Below are 17,845 nucleotides of genomic sequence, written 5' to 3'. Positions count from 1 at the left end.
CCTAAATTAAATAAAATGAATGTATTTTACATTTATACACATTCCCATGACCAAAATATTGAGCTACCAGTAAAACCTCCACCGTAATTCAGTTCAAGTCGTTTACATACTTGTTACTTGTGATTTTAAATCCCCATAACGCGGTGTAGACTATTACTGAACTGAACAGGGTCCCTTTATTCTTCTTTATGTATACCATTGATACCATCTAGTGGTGATTCTAGTCTGTGCTGTGATTAGGCGACATTAATTATTAATGAGCTGTTATTAAACTGTAATTATGCCGTTGTAGACAAAAAACACATTTCGTGTAGGTATCACCTATTCTTATTTGCCAGCTGTTAGAAGCAGAAATGTGGTGTAGACTCCATGCCTTGTGCAGTTTTCTATCAGAGGATGCACAGAATGTGAAGTTCGAATGGATTGATTACTATGTAAAAGACAGAAAATGAATGATTGACAAACTTTTCAGTATAATGAAGTAAATGTACAGCCAACACAGACAATGCATTTGTTATAACATTTGGTAATGTTGATTGGTCTTAAAAAAAAGTGTGGAGGATTTATGTTACAGTACACCCCCCCCTCCCCGCCACACACACACACACACACACCACCACCACCACCAAATAGAAAAGTTGCCTTTGACCTTTGACTCAACAGTCAGTGATTTTCTTTACCTAAATAGATGTAGGCTCAGTTTGAGAAAATGAAATTGTGTGGCACACAGTTAAATGGAAATAAACTGTGTGCCAACCAACTTACAAAAGGTTTCCAGTGGAAATATTCACAACCTCTGCCACTAGCCTGCACTTTACACAGCGAGTACCAGAAAATGAAGATTTGAAGTGGAAGCGTAGTTAGAGGCTTTGACTTAGATGCACAATCTGACAATGGTACAGTACCCCAGCGACTAAAATGACCCCAAAGTGTAGTGAAAGGGAAATGATTGTCTCTGACTTGAATTTACAGGTGGAAAAAGCACACTGCCCTCGGGTAATACTCAGCAGACCTGGCATTTTACAAGCTCAAAGGCCTTTCCAGGCAGTAACCTCTCTCTCTGTGTGCAGACAGGCAAGATGGAACATTTGCAACACAGCACGCAAACCCATTTCTGGCCCATGATCCATGATGACAGAGCGCAGTACAGACTGTGACACTGCGTTGGCCTGCCTACTGTCTCTTAAGCACAGGTACGTCTCCCAGCTTTCCTCAGGGACATCCCGATCCTGGGCCCTATGCTCTAGTCTAAACAGATCACATGGGCTGACCCCTCAATTAGTGAAAAGTGAAAGCCCATTGGGAAACTCCAACTCCCATTGTCATTGTGACACAGCACTCCACAGCACACAAGTGAACACTGCACACTGCACACAACGAAATTGCATTTATGCCTCACCCGTGCAAGGAGGCAGCCCTCAGTGGCGCCCCATGGGGAGCAGTGCGGTGGGACGGTACCATGCTCAGGGTACCTCAGTCATGGAGGAGGATGGGGGAGAGCACTGGTTGATTACTCCCCCCACCAACCTGGCGGGTCGGGAGTCGAACCGGCAACCTCTGGGATGCAAGTCTGACGCCCTAACCGCTCACCCATGACTGATTTTACTGACTGAATTAAAAACCCTCCTCATGGGCCCTGCTTTAAACTAAGAGGACCTGGTGACTTGGTCCCCTTCCCCACCCTCTATGATAGGATTGCCAATTGTCCCTTGAAAATCAGAATCGTCCCGTATTTAGAATCAAAAGTAAGGTTCCGTATTGAGCTGAAACAGGACACAATTTGGTTAAGAAAACACCATTGGATCTAAGAAATACAGCATTTTCTGGGGGAGGGCCCCACACCCCCCGCGAGAATGAGGTGTGCCGTATTTTTTCCAAAGAGAGTCGCCAACCCTAATCCAAATCTAATCTATGACAGCCCTGGCTCAGCTGCACTGACCTGGAAACTGCAGCGGCCCACTCTCCCTAAAGGTCTGTTTAGACTCCTTCAGTTGGGGGACACATACTGTCAGTGGAGAGGCAGTGGCAGATCACGGACAATTCAGCCTGGGAGAAATATACGTTGATGGCGGCAAGGGGTCTTGTCAGCGTTAAAAGAGGAGGCGTGGTGGCTGTTTGGGTACTTGATCTGCCGCTACCCCCGTTGACAGTGTGTGTCCTCCAACTGAAGGACGAGTCTAAACCAGGCTTAAGGCACAGGATCAAAATCGTCCCGTATTTAGAATCAAAAGTAAGGTTCCGTATTGAGCTGAAACAGGACAGGATTTGGTTAAAATGCAGGAAATTGCATCTAAGAAATACAGAATTTTCGAGGGGGGGGGTTAGAGGTGTGCCATACTTTTCCACAGAGAGTTGGCAACCCTAATCCAAATCTAATCTATGACAGCCCTGGCTCAGCTGCACTGACTTGGACACTGCAGCGGCCCCCTCTCCCTAGAACACAGGTACTGTATGCTTCTCCCAGCTGCTGGGCTGCACTCACCTGGTCGCGGAGCCTCTCCTGGTGGCCCATGATGGTGGCGGCGTGGTGCGGGTACTTGAGCTTCAGGTGCTCCAGGAAAGCCTCTCGCTTGCGGTCCATGTTGTGCGGCTGCATGCTCATGAGCACGTCCCCGAGGGTGCGGGGTCCCCCTACGGTGTAGCGTCTGGGGAGTGTGCGTGGGGACCAGGGGTCCGAGGGGTCGCTGTCTTCTGCGCTGCTGCTGTGGAGCTGCTGGCTGAGGGCCTCATTCTCCGCCGCCGAGGCCAGCTTCTGGATGCTGCCGTGGTGGACAACCTCTGTGCAGGGGAGACGAAAGGAAGAGAGAGGGAGAGGGAGGGTAGACAAAATAGGGTTAAAATTATTTACTCACTTTTGCACCCTGACGATATGGAAGATACGAGCTGAAGAAGGCCTTTAACCCCTTAAGACACGGCATTATAAATTAGCTGTTACCAGAATGGCAATTACCAAGTCGTAATGTATTACTAAAGGCCCCGTGCACTGTCATAGTAGTGTAGGTCTATAGTAGTTAACTTTCAATGTCTATTACAGCATGCCACAGGAGGTACGGCGTGCATTAAGGGGCTACGGCTGAAGCGAGTAGGCCATTGTAGCCAAATAAAAAGTACAAAAAACTGCAACCTTGAGTGCCTCAGAACTTCTCTTCTTGGACTAAACTTGTGAGCCCCTACACTGATGAGCACCAAGGAAAAAGGTGAAGACCCAGAAGCACTCCAATTATCTGCTTGTGTTTGATTTACTGACTTTATTTGAGGCTGGGGGGCAGTCTCGTTCCACAGTTCAGGTGTGGTGAGTGGTCCTTAATGTGTCATTAAAATCGTTTCTTTTGTCGTTATATTTGTTGGGGCTTTTTTGCCTTTATTATGACAGGACAGGGAAGACAATGACAGGAAGCAAATGGAGAGAGAGACGGGGAAGGGTTGGCAAAAGACGCAGGCCAGAATCGAACCAGGGTCAGCCGCATAGCAGACAAGTGCGTTACCGTTAGAGCCACGGTACGGCCAGCAAAAAAAAAAATCTGTCCATATATTTTATTTTCCCTAGCCCTCCTAAAACAATAATGGGTCCTTATGCAGCGATGAACAGCACAACAAACACCAAAAACAAAGCCGCTGGAGGTGTGTCGTGCTGCATACGGTCCAATGGCTACGCCTAATTAGCATGGCAGGCAGTTAATCCAGGAGCAGGAACGACTACCAAAGGGGGCTAGAGTGGCATTAGCCAAGCAAGGGCAATTACGGTGATGTTTTGTAGCCGGGCAGCAACAAACAAGGCATTTGTCACCCCCATAAACAGCCCTTGGTCCGTCCGATCCGTCCTGGACAGGAGCTGGCTGGCTGGCCTGCGAGATGGCTCATTACTTGCTTGGGGGAGGCTGAGGCTGAGGCTGAGGCTACTTGGGGACCTTTAAGAGGCCGGGGCTCCTGTCATGCGGTGATGGCAGCAGCAGCAGAGGTCAACGCCACTGGCCGGTGATAACTAAAAAATACTGACAGCAAGCAAGCAAACCAGTGTCATAAAAAGTGAGGATATTGTTTGCCTCTGTACAGATTTATTGGTGTGTTGGATATTGTATCTGGATTTTATTTGTTTCCGTTTCAATTTGTTTTTGTGTGTCTTTGTCGCTCTCTCTCTCTATCTCTGTCTGTCTGTCTGTCTGTCTGTCTGTCTGTCTGTCTGTCTGTCTGTCTGTCTGTCTCTCTCTCTCTCTCTCTCTCTCTCTCCCCCTGTGTTTTGAAATAAGCTACTGTGTGTAATGGGCTGGTGGGATCAAGTAATGATTTACATGATGAAAAATTGTTTTCATGTGGAAGTTGTACTATAAACACACGTTTGAGTCACTACTTTAAAAAGGGCAAACCAAATGCCTGAATGCACTTTGGTTTGTTTTGGCATCCGTTTTAAATAAACTTGGCATCTAACATTGAATAAACATATCATTCATAAAAAATGTTGTACATGCTAAATCTAGACCACTACATTCGCCATCGAGTCAAGAAATACACACACGGGGCCATACCATGGCCTAACGGTAGAACACTAGTTTACTACGCCAGCAACCCAGGTTCAATTCCGGCTTGGGTCATTTGCCAGTCCTTCCCCGTCTCTCTCTCTCTCCCCACTCGTTTCCTGTTCCTCTGTCACTGTCCTATCATAAATAAAGCACAAAAGCCCCCGGAAAAATCTTCACAAAAAAGGGAAAAAAAAGAAATACACACACGGCTTACAGTTTTTCTCAATTGGTTTTGTACATTTCTCACAACAGAATAATGATTCTCAAAAGTCTTTGTTCAATTGTGACTTCCTGGTGTTACCTGTGCACATGGTCAAATCAGTTTCTCATTGTTTTCGGCATATAGAAAATGCTCTCGTCCACCATGCCATGGCTGTGTACAATTCTCAGTGATTTCGTACATTATCAATTGCTTTTGTCATATCACTCAAAAAGCTTTGTCACTGAATGCATGAAACTATCTCAATCTTATCTGATCAATGTAATATAAAACTGAATTTACAACATTTCCCATCCAATCTAAACAACATTTCGCTTCAGAAAAGATCCTCAAGAGTGTACTATTCAATTGACAACATGAGAAATTGATTTGACTAGCTTGTCCATACACTATGACATAATGACTAACCATTCTGCTGGCACTGATACGTTCATTGACACAAAAACTTGGTTTTTGAAAGACAAATAAGGGTTTTGAGCAAGAGACTCGGTTTTGCAGGTTATCCACCGTGTTTTGCCATTTGTTAAAGCTGTTTTGAGAATGAATATTATGTTTTGCAAATTGCGAGAGAGATTCCAGAAATGTACAAAACCAATTGAGAAATACTGTAATAATAAAATAGACCTCTCCCCAAACCCAAAAATGCCAATCCAACCCCACGTGTGTCTCTCAGTAGTGTGCAGGTTCATGTCTGCCCCTAAACCGCCGTGCTAGCTGCCTGAGTGGCATTACCATGCATAGCTCTCCGACCACTGATAGCTCCTGACTTCAAAGCAGCACGGCTCTAATGAGAGAGCAGCCGTAATCCTCTTTATTCATTATCTCTCAGAGATGATGTGGTGAAGGAGACAGAGAGTCTAAAAAGATGGTTGGTTGAGCAAAAAGGTGTCATCTCTGCACGAATCTATGGAATGTCCTTCAGAATGTGGAAAAAAACAACATTTTTATGTGTGTGTGTTCTGCAGGGCTGGGTTGAGTGGGGAGGGATGGGCGGCATGTAAATTACTGAGATAAATGAGTTTTCTGCAATCACACATTCCATCATCGCGTTCAAACCTGCTACATTTTGTACATCAAATGACAGTATCGGCAACCAATGCCCTGCTTTTGTACATATTTGCTGTGTATGCATTGCAACACGGTGCCTGCAATGTCCACACAGTTGCCATTTGAATTCCCACGCAGCTTATAGTGAATCCATTTTATGTAGAGCAGCGATTTTCAACCTATGGGCCGGGCCCACTGGTGGCCCCTGAAGGTATACCAAGTGGGCCTTGAAATAGTATTCTAAAAATTATAATCACGTTTTGGTGTGTGTTGCTGCTGATTTATGCGAGTTTTATTCGTAATCGGGTCAGAGGTGGGCCCCGAACATTTGCGACAATTGCGAGTGGGCCCCAAGTTGGAAAAGGTTGGGAACCCCTGATGTAGAGGATTCCATTCTCGCCTGATTTGTCAAGCAAAAGAGGGAAGGATGCGGAAGAGGTCCTAGCAGAGTGGATCATGTGTTCCCAGTGCTCTCCGCTGTGCTTGTCATCTTGCCTGAAATCACCCTGGTGGGAGCTGGCTCTAAAGCTTCTTCTCCTTAACCTTCAGTCTAATATTTCATGACTTGTAATCTGCTTGCGTTCAGCAGCAACGAGACATTTATTGTGCTACTGGGACAACAGCGAGAGTCTCTCACCTGAGAGAAGGGGACATAGATTATACTGTACACTGTCTACTCCATATAAGAGCAAATGGGAATTGTATTGCACTCTGTGCTACTGAAGTTGCTAAATGACCTTAAATAACCTTGAATGAAGTGCAGTGAAGCAATGCAGGACGGCTGAATAAACAATATCCCGTGTAATTGATTTAGAAAAACAAAGTGTTGCTTTCTTTCATGTTTGCACCATAAGCATATGTTAAGGAGGACTGGAATTTATTCGTCACCTCCCTTATCTAAAACTGGGTGTTTGGCAAGGCATAAGGACCGGCAGTAACATTACTGTCAAGAGTGCATTAGTGGTATTGTGTCCAGCCATTTTCATAATAGGCTGTACTCTACATACATATAATCCAGTTACAGTAAGTGCATTATGAGGACCAAGAAGAATGTGAATGCTACACAGTGATGTGAAATAGTCTGTGCTGTCACATGAGTGAAATGCCAAGTCCTGGCGAGTTTGCTCTGTCTGAGCTGCGCTTAGGCAGCAGGAGAGACCGATACAGTAGAATGACTCGACCTATTCTATTACATGCATAATGAATGAGTCGTAATACTCTCTATTTCTGAAACTTTTATAGCCTGCTTATAATCACTGTAGCAAAAAAGACATTTTCAACCTCTGGCTTAATGATTGGCCTGTAATAGGCCTAGTACAGAGATAGAAGATAGGACTCTCTACTTCTTACATATGTGTTTCTTGAAATAGACACAACAAGTTATTCACAATGCTATTAGTGCGGCAAGCCAGCAATCCTTAATTAATTTGCTACTTGTTCTTTCTTTTTCTGGGAAGTGTTGACATTTTCACGTTAACATTCGCCGTATTCTTCCTCTCTGATGTCATTTCTCTCTGCATCCTGGTCCTCCTAGTGCCCAATCATTTTCTTTTTTTCGCTCAATGACAGACACACGCCCACTTTTCCAGTGAGGAAAAAGACAGAACTTCCCTTTTGAGCAGCTGTCCCAGTGTTACGAGGTAGAAATTGTATGTGAGAGCTTTCCTGGAAAATCTATCCCCCCCGCCTCTTGCCTCAGCAGCTTCCATCGACTGACTGGTGATCCCTATCTCTTTCCTCCCACAGCTCGAGGAGGGCAGAAAAGTCTTGATTCGCATTGTCCATCCATGGGGTCTATTTTGTCAGAGTGGGGAGGGTCAAATGATGGACACTTGAGGCTGTCCACTCCTCAACTGTGTGTGTGTGTGTGTGTGTGTGTGTGTGTGTGTGTGTGTGTGTGTGTGTGTGTGTGTGTGTGTGTGTGTGTGTGTGTGTGTGTGTGTGTGTGTGTGTGTGTGTGTGCGTGCGTGCGTGCGTGTGTGTGTGTGTGCGCGCGCATGCGTGTGTGTGTGTGTGTGTGTGTAGCGGAGTGTGTATGCATGAGTGTGTGCTACACATTGTATTTGTAATCCATGTGAGAACACAGTAGGACTTGTGTTAAATCATTCAAGCTGCAGTCTCATTGTGTCTAAGGTATCCATTATGTCATTCTGCATATATGCTATGTGTATACATTCACTGTTAATATTTTCTATTGAAACTTTTTAAGCTGTTTAACACCAGATACCAACAAATAAAATAGTGGCAAAATGGCTCGGAATGATTGTGCATGTTTTTCCCCCATTCACCACAAACTACCGTAGAGAGCATTAATCTTCCTCTCTTTCTCTCTCTCTCTCTCTCTCTCTCTCTCTCTCTCTCTCTCTCTCTCTCTCTCTCTCTCTCTCTCTCTCTCTCTCGACTTTCTTCTCTCTCCCTCGCTCTCCTCTCACAGAAACCCATTATACACACATTGTAGGGGCACCCATGCGTGCGCGCATGAGCATGCACACACACACACACACACACACACACACACACACACACACACACACACACACACACACACACACACACACGCACACGCACACGCACACACGCACACACACAATTAGCCTACTACCTGCTCACTGCTTGCTTGCTTGCTTGTCATTAAGCTGTCATGGGACGGGCACTGTTGATGGGGCTAGACAAGAGCCTCATTATCTTGCTGGCTTTCTATGGAAACCACGCGAGTAGAAATGCCCGGCCCTGCCTGACTCCCTCCCTCCCTCCCGACGCCCGCTACAGCACAGCCCAGGGAGAAAGCGATCCCTTTCCTGCGGTGGAGGTGATTAACTCCAGGAACACGAGGCAGAAACTAAATTGCAGTGTAGGAGGAAACTCACCACACGAAAATAAAATAATAATAATAATAAAAAATACAAGAGGAAAAAGACAGCGGTGCAGCGGACAACCACCAGAAGCTATTAATGCACGAATCGTTAACAACTTCAATGTGGAGTGGAGAAATTGAAACGAGAGAGAGAGAGAGAGAGAGAGAGAGAGAGAGAGAGAGAGAGAGAGAGAGAGAGAGAGAGAGAGAGAGCTTCACACAGTGCATTAATAGACACTGTCAAGGAGGCCCATATTTTAGTGAGGCGCTGTCATCATTGCCAGCTTTTAATTCTCTAATTGCCATACCCATGTTTTAGGACAGCTGCCAACAAGACTCTAACCCTATGATTAAAAAAAACATCTGTCTCATCTCAAACTACTGTACTGCTAAACTGAGGAGCCTTTTAAATAAAACTCGGCTACAGTAGGCAGGAAAGCATGACTGTGTTTGTGTTTCTGTCTGTGCATTTATTTGTGACTGTGTGTGTTTGTGTGTGTCTGTGTGTGTGTGTGTGTGTGTGTGTGTGTGTGTGTGTGTGTGTGTGTGTGTGTGTGTGTGTGTGTGTGTGTGTGTGTGTGTGTGTGTGCGTGTGTGTGTGTGTGTGTGTGTGTGTGTGTGTGTGTGTGTGTGTGTGTGTGTGTGTGTGTGTATCTGAATGCTTGTGTGTCTCTGAGTCTGCATGGGTGTGTGCATAAGTGTGCATGTGTATTGTGTATGTGTGTGCAAGAAAGTCTGTGTCTGTGCGTGCATGTGCGCCGACATCTGACAGGAGATATGAGCATGCCTCTACAATTATGTCAACTCTACAGAACAGTTTCTGAACAGTTTTCATGGTTTTGCTGCTTGCAGCTACCTGCCTTACTGTATGCAAATGTGAAGTACAGCGAAAACACTCCCTTTCACTGACCTGCTTCCCTATTTATATGAATCTGTGGTTAAGAAATACACAAATCTGATTAGATGGTACCAAATGTGTAAGACAAAAAGTTACAATTGTTACCCTTTATGCGTCACAATCATATGCAATGTATTAACTACTAAATCATGTAAGATTGAAAACTATTATTCTTGAATATTACCAATCACCGTTGCCAATTCAATGAAATGGTAGGATAAGACATACAATAGCCTACATAGTCCCAGCCATCAGAGCAGATCCGAAGTCAGGACTTGGGGGATATTCATGTCTTTTTTTTATTATTATTATCACTGCAGCAGTAATACTTGAGCATTTGCCTGGCAGTTATCAGTAATGTCTACAATTTCTCAGCGATGGAGGAAGTTTGGCAATTTTCTTTAGAGGTTCGACGCCGTCCTACTTGACTCTTGAAGGGGCCGGACATTTTAAATTGTCTGTATTCAAATTCGGCAAATCTGCATGAACTATGGCTGCCTGTACCAACGGTGATAAGGAGCTTAGCATACTCACCTTCGCACTGTATAATAAGAAAATAATTAGTTGTATCTGTGCAGGCAGGGCCCTCATGTTTGTTTGCTTGTGCACTTAGATTTCATTTTCACTTCTCTCTCTCTCTCTCTCTCTCTCTCTCTCTCTCTCTCTCTCTCTCTCTCTCCCTCTCTCTCTCTCTCACGGTGTGAACAATGTGCGAGACAGAGCAGATGCCACTGAGAGTGCTACGTCTAAAGTTTAGCAAGCTGTTGCAATATTGACACACTCACAGGAATGTTTGTGTGTGTGTGTGTCGTGTTTAATCTCACTTGACACTGTGAGAGGATAAAACGAATTTATCCATTTCCTCCATTGTTTGTTGTGGATTAAATTAAACCCATTTGTCAGGACAAGTTTCACAAGATCTTAGAAGGATTTTCAAACTTGACTTAACCAAATCGGCCTCAAGCTTCGCTCACAGCATTGTCCTATGGTGTTCCCACAGAGAGCCTGGACATCTTGGGTAAGCAGTTGGGAATGCAGTAACCCCTCCCTGTTGAACTATACTGTGTCTCCAACTGGACCAGCTCCATCTAACACACAGTAAAGATGGTGTGGTCAGATGCTAACGGGCGCTTTTGGCTGGGAACACATGTCATGTGTACCCTTACATCACACTTCCTCCGAGGAAGACATTCTTGCCATGACTTAACACCAGGGTGTACAGCTGGCCTCATTAGCCTTATTTCCCTTAGAAACCTTTGTGTGATGTTCAGTAGGGCAATGTTTAATTCATGATGATGAGAGTTGAAATCTTTCCTCATCTGACCAATGTAGTAGATAAATAAACAGGAAAAATAAACAGATCTGCAGCAGAGAGGTACCTCCCTCCTAAAGGGCTCCCACAGGCACTAAAAAGAACATCTCATGATAACCTTAGTGTTTATATGACGACGTGCACTTCATATTTGCTTCCATGCCTAAAATAATACTAACCAATGAAGTATTATAGCAGTGCATTACCATGCTGAAACTCTTCGAAAGAGTAGTCGAATAATAAATATTAAAGGCACATTCCCATATTTTTATGTGCTCTTTAAACATATACAAAAATCCTTTTAAATAAACAAGACGTAAGCCTTTCCAAAGTGTCCATAACGCAACCAAGGGATTGGTTCACACTCCATTGTTTATGTTTTTGGCAGTTTCATCCCTTCCTGCCATTCTAGGACTGCAGACTGAGGAATGTTCCGTTAACCTGGCAGACCAGCGAGCACTTGAACCTGAGAGTCGCTGGTGCCCAACAGGATATACATCCCTGCTCAGATTCACGAGTGGAACGAAACATTTCCATGCATGTGTTCTTTTGCTCTGTGACCAAAATAATGCTCATATTTTACAAAGGAAATCCACGACTCTCAACACTGATCTACCCAGAGCTCTACTCAGGTTAACAACTACAAACATGAAAGCACCGAGCACGGCCTTGGCATCACTTTCGCAGCCTGGATATGTATGTTGTTCTTCACGGTGGTTTGTGTAACTACCTCGGAGGCATGGCTTTTTAACGCCTAAAGACCGTGGAGGTGTTTGTTATTCTGCGGAGTTCGTTTTCGTCTATCTGCTGACGAGGACGGCCTGGTCACCCAGCTAAGGTTCCCCACCTGTTTACGGTTTCACGGGGCGGTTGAGGAACTATGCTTTTTGAAGTCCAGACTGAGATTAACATTGGACCTCAATCTGATTGCACCACACACTGCATCCTGAGCATCTGGTAAGCTCGTCTTGGTGCTACAGTCTCCAGATAGGGGAGGTTTTCAGATAGGAAAATGTAACAGAAAGAAATAAAACCGGCTCATAAGTCTGACAACCGTGATAAAAGTCTGCCTTTATAAATCTGCCTTTGTAATCTCATCACTCTAGTATACGACCGGTACAGTAAACATTCAGCTTTTCCATCCACATGTCTGGTAGTCCCTTTATTTTAGTGAAGTTGCAATAGGCAGTGGTAGGTAAACAAAGACTAATCATTTGACGCCGCTTTCAAATATATCAGGAGTCTACACTGAATCACCATGCACTCTCAGGTAGAACAAACCAACCAGTAAGAAGCACAGTACATCAATCTAGAAGTATATGGTAAATGTTTACAGTGTGCGTGTGCTGGGCACTATTTTCTCAAGCTCTAATGCCCTCCAGACCTAACACACGCTGGCTGGTCCATTTGGCACACACGCACAACACTGACACCGCATTACCACTCACATATGTAGCCCAGATGGATGCACAGCGTATGGTGAAGGAAGAGGAAACTCTTTACTCTCTCCCCCGGACATTTTGATTTACTTCTCAGTGTTTTTGCTGCGTCTAACTAACATTATCAAGTGATTCAGTAACAGTGTGGCTAACATTTATGAGTTTTCTCCCCTGAATGCACAAATGTCAACAGAATGACTGTGGTTACCAATAATAATAAGGCAGGCCAACTCCCCCACTCTAACCCGGAATGCAGTGGTGATAGTCTTGAAGCTTTGCAAGAGTTGCCCGAACCGCCAACCTCAGAGTTGCAGCAGCAGCGGCAGTCTCCCTGCAGCTTTTGTTAAGCAGTGAAGTAGGCTGGAATGAGCGAGGTGACTCAGCTCCAGTTCCCTCTGTCCCATCCATATTCATCGGATTAAAGTCATGCAACACCCTCTCAGGTTTTACAGCGGGGCCATCATGATGAAGCAGTCAGTCCTGACGTTTGGGGGAGCAAAGCTCAGAGCTTGACGAGAGAAACACAATCATCACAGAGCTCAAGAGAAACACAATCATCTAGGAGAAATGGGATAAATGGGGGTTAAAAAATGGCCTTTGACGGGAAAGGCGATTGTGTTCAGTACAGTGGCACTCAGCGTGGCGGACAGGCAGAGATTTCTGCAAGCTCATCAATTACCCGCCTATTGTGTTTGCACTAACAGAACATGACATCAGGCTCGGATGCCTGTCCGACCGCAGCTCGAGACTCTTGTCCAAACGTAAGGCAAAGAAGCGGAGGTAGGGCCGGCGATATGGCATAGGCGGACAAGGCAGTCGCCAAGGGCGGCAAATGTTTTGGGGTGCGCCAAATGTCTTGGGCGCACCGCAGAAATGCAAGAAAATTTACACAGAATTAGATCGTCAAGTGAAATAAAACATTAAACTTTATGTATTATTCATAGACACTCATATAGAGTATCTACTGTATGTAGGCACTAGATCAGCTGTGCTTGATCAGATGTACAATGCCATGTTTTTGAATGCCAATTGCCTGTTTACAAATGCCAATTTCTTATTATACACAAAAAGGAAAAGGGGTGCTTGCCTAGGGCACCAAATTGACTAGAACCGGCCCTGCGCGGAGGCCAACTTCCTGACGGCCATGACTCAGACGGAGATGTTCTACTTTAAAATGTCAGCGCAAGGACGGCTGGATGATTAAGACCCGAAAATGTTGACGAGGTAGTCATGCACTCGTTTGGAATGTGCGCACTCAGTGCTGTGCCAGCGGGTAGATGAGTGCCCGTGACATTCGTTGCCAAAAATCACATAAACATCAACGTGAACATAAACAAAAACAAAATCATGATTAAATTGCTAATCTGGATCCGAGTCACTTGTTCATTTATGCAGTTCGCATTCTACATCCTGCATGATGCACTTGGATTGCCTTGGCACCATGCCTGTGTGTTGAGTGCCTATGTAGCATTTCATTGCAGCTAATTTCCCTTGCACAAATATGCACCTCCCTGCTATCACAAACATGCAAATGCTCCCAAGTGTTTTATGTGTGGTCCACAGAAAGTAAGTAGGCTAAGTCATGAACTCAAAGACATAGCAGCCTTAATCTTAAGCCATATACAAAACAGACTCAGTTTGATACGTCCACCATAAACAAAGCCTGAAATGTGGACACAAGTACACACTTGCATCACACAGTGGTAGAAGGGAACTAGGCTAGAGTTAAATATAGCTCCTTTCACTCTGTTTTCTTGTATGTGTTGAGCAACACCTATACTGGAACTGAGGCTCCTGTCAGGTGCATACTCACACACACACACACACACACGCACACACACACACACACACACACACACACACACACACACACACACACACACACACACTCACTCACACATAAAGGCCAAGTCAACACGTGGTGGAATTCCCATCACACCCCCTCCTGCCCTCCTGGGTTGTATGCACGTGTGTGCTACTATGGCTGTGTATTTGTGTGTGTGTGTGTGTGTGTGTGTGTGTGTGTGTGTGTGTGTGTGTGTGTGTGTGTGTGTGTGTGTGTGTGTGTGTGTGTGTGTGTGTGTGTGTGCATGTGTGCGCGCGCATGTGTGCGCGCGCATGTGTGTGTCTGTGCATGTGTGTGTGTGTGTTTGTGTGTCCGCGCGCATGTGTGTGTGTCCGCACGCATGTGTGTGTGTGCGTGTGTGAGGGTGTTGCGTGCCGTGTGTGACTGCAGGTCCTCAGTCCACTGTGCTGAATAGAATATCCCACCTGTTGCCCATTGTCTGTGCTGCTAACCCCAGCGGGGCGGTTCCACCCTCCCCTTACTGTACCCTGTGGAGCTCAGCGCTGGGCCTGGCACCGACCCAGCCTGGCCTGAATATAAACCTGGGTCAGCAGTGTGGAGGAATGTGATCCGGACAGACTGCACACACACACACACACACTCGCGTCCCGTCCCGCCGTGGACACAAACGGCCCGGGATCAAAAGATTTGGGCCGCGACGTGTTGTCTCATCAGCAGTTCAGCAGCTCACCAAAACAATTAAGCCTCATCGGCCAGCACAATTTTATAACGAGCTTCATTCAGCCGCGTAGACAGTAGTGCATGCCAGAAAAAAAAAACTTTTTGCTGGTATATGCCATACCTGAATGAGGAGATATGGGCAAAACTGCATTGTGTGCGCGTGTGTGCGTGTGTGCGTGTGTGTGTGTGTGTGTGTGTGTGTGTGTTATGCTGTTGCAAATACCTGCCTGATGGGGAGAAATAACTAACAACCAGGAGAGAAAAAAACAGACAGAAAAGTATGCAGAGTGCAAATATGCAACCTAATCCAGCACTAGCTGCCACTGCCAGGTACTATAACTAAAGCATTAGGGGGGGGAGGGTGTGTTCAGGCAGTCACTGTAACAGCAAATATGTGTCCAAAATTTCCACTGAGACTTTTCTTTAATGTTCACAGGGCAGTGTGAAAATTGCCACCAAGATGAATAAGGAAGTCTGGACGCAGCTCCATTACATAAATGAAAGTGTTCTAGGGGCCTGGAGCCACCGTCTTCCCGCTATTCCATAAAATGGGACATTTGAGCTATTAAACAAAAACGACCCTGAGATCACCAGACAGCCACAGAGCAGTTTCCAGTCCAAGGCAAAGACATCTGAAGCTGGTCTGCTTGAAGCACACACACACACACACATACACACGCACACTCACACTCACGCACACACACACACACGCACACACACACACACACACACACACACACACACACACACACACACACACACACACACACACACACACACACACACACACACACACACACACACACACACACACTCACAATCACACACACACACACACACACGCACACTCACTCACACACACACAGACACACATGTGTGCATGTGTGCACTCACGCAAGCACGCACACACACACACACAAACACACACACACGCACGCACACACACACACACACACACACACACACACACACACACACACTAGGATTTGAGAGCAGCGATGAGGAGCCAGAGTGCCAAAGTGTGTGTGGGAGACCTGTGAGTTTATGCAGCAGCCCAACTGCCACTCCTCACTGCCCCCCTCCCCCCCTCCCCTCCGCCTCTCCTCCTTCACTTCCCTCCCCTCCCCCAGCCTGTGCTCTTCCTCCCAGACAAGACCTTCATTTAATTAAGTCCTGAGATCGATACAGCAGCTCACTTTTCCTCTCAGTCCCTCCAGTGTGTTTATGTGGTCCGACCATTCAACAGCTCGCCGAACGACTCTGTCACTCACACTCACACACATGCAGGGAGCCTCTCGGTGCCGCAAGCAAGAGACCCTGGGAGACGTCCACTTACGGTAGGGACACATAGGAGGCGAAGCGAGCGAAGCGAAGAGAGGCGAAAACCAACCGTCATCAGGTCGTCGCGGCGAATCAAATGGAATGGAACAGTTATGTTGTTGATTTGACTGGGCCGCGGCAGGCGAATTCGCTCCTCATTTGTATAACATTAAACTTTCTTAAATAATTTCGCTTCGCTTCGCTCCGGTTCGCTTGCCTTCGCCTCTCTCATAGGAATGAATGGCAAAGTTCGCGTCGCTTGGCCAAATTCTCGTGTATGTGTCCCTACCGTTAGGGTGGTGCAACCCTACAGCTAGAGTCAACAGATGACAATACCATGGGTGGGAGAGAGGAGAGAGAAGAGAGGAGAGGGGAGAAAGTCCCCACATTTTCATGCACTGAGCGCATCACAGTACATGTTTAACAGATCAGCATTGTGGTAGAGGGAATAATGGGTTTAACATCACTTTGACAAGCCATGGAAAATATATTTATATTGTGAGGGATCTGACATACAATACAATGCTGCATGCTGCAGCTTTGTATTAACTTTCAGGCGTTTAAATCTTGTCTAAAACACGCACACGCACACGCAAACACACACACACGCAAACAGACACACACACACACACGCACGCAAACACACAAACACACACGTACACGCACACACACACGCGCGCACGCACGCACGCACGCACGCACGCACGCACACACACACACACACACACACACACACACACACACACACACAAACACACACACAAACAAACAAACAAATGCAAACACAGTCATGGGCATGTTTGTAGTGCGAACAGCTATCAAGCTAAACTTCAATTTACATAGCCTACTTCAGTGCAAAGCCTTCCTAATACCACCAAGAAAGTCACCCACTTCCTGTGTAAAACCCTCAAGGCAACACCAGAACAAGACAGGCAAAAACAACAAACTTGCCATTGCCAGAATACCACTATGCCTGTTCCAACCTATAAATTAGCCCTCAAGACAGACTTCAACTGTGTTCAACAAACAAGACTGCTGTGCCCCAGCTTTGCCTGAGTTGTCTCTTGTAATGTTGGCAAGCACTCACCCTCCTTCTTGGGGAGAAAGTCTCCAGTTCCGCAACCGTTGAGTGTTATCCTGCCACAGTAGTGAGTGAATGGATGTGTGTGAGTGTGAGTGTGAGTGTGAGAGTGTGTGTGTGTATGTGTGTATCCCTCCCCGCAGTGCTGGTCCCGGTCTCGGTCTCTTCCCGTCCAGTCTTTGGCAGTGTGGGACTGTGATCCAATGACCTGCCTTTCCTCTACTGGGCTAACCTAGTTCAGACCGCTAGCCTTTCACTGGCCCCACACTGCTGAGGGGATGTTTATGTAAGTTGTGAGTGTGTGTGTGTGTGGGTGTGGGTGTGAGTGTCTGTGTGTGTGAGGCTGTGTTTGTGTGTGGGGGAGGTGTTTGTATGTTTGAGGGAGGGTGCCTGTGTGTGTGTGTGTGTGTGTGTGTGTGTGTGTGTGTGTGTGTGTGTGTGTGTGTGTGTGTGTGTGTGTGTGTGTGTGTGTGTGTGTGTGTGTGTGTGTGTGTGTGTGTGGGTGGGTGTGCGAGAGAGAGAGAGAGAGAGAGGAAGAGGGAGAGGGAGAGAGACAGAGAGAGAGAGAGAGAGAGAGAGAGAGAGAGAGAGAGAGAGAGAGAGAGAGAGAGAGAGAGAGAGAGAGAGAGA

At 46.1% G+C, this 17,845-nt stretch overlaps 1 protein-coding gene across 6 annotated transcripts in view; it reads right to left on the bottom strand.

Annotated features, from left to right (window-relative positions):
• si:ch211-207d6.2 (sickle tail protein) overlaps positions 1 to 17,428 on the bottom strand; it is a 55,454-nt gene extending 38,026 nt beyond the window's left edge. For 5 of the 6 annotated variants that reach the window (XM_063219062.1, XM_063219058.1, XM_063219059.1 and 2 more), the window contains exon 1: positions 2,483 to 2,684. In XM_063219062.1, coding sequence (XP_063075132.1) covers positions 2,483 to 2,602 — 120 coding nt within the window. In that variant the 5' untranslated portion in view covers positions 2,603 to 2,684. Of the gene's footprint in view, positions 1 to 2,482; positions 2,779 to 17,221 lie in introns of those variants that run through there. The other variant, XM_063219064.1, reaches the window with a different exon arrangement.
• Positions 17,429 to 17,845: the final 417 nt, after the last annotated feature.

Source organism: Engraulis encrasicolus, chromosome 16 (assembly GCF_034702125.1).
Source record: "Engraulis encrasicolus isolate BLACKSEA-1 chromosome 16, IST_EnEncr_1.0, whole genome shotgun sequence".
In the NCBI taxonomy this organism is placed as follows: domain Eukaryota; kingdom Metazoa; phylum Chordata; class Actinopteri; order Clupeiformes; family Engraulidae; genus Engraulis; species Engraulis encrasicolus.
Note: the sequence above shows the minus strand (reverse complement) of the source record. Positions and strands in the feature narration are given on the sequence as shown.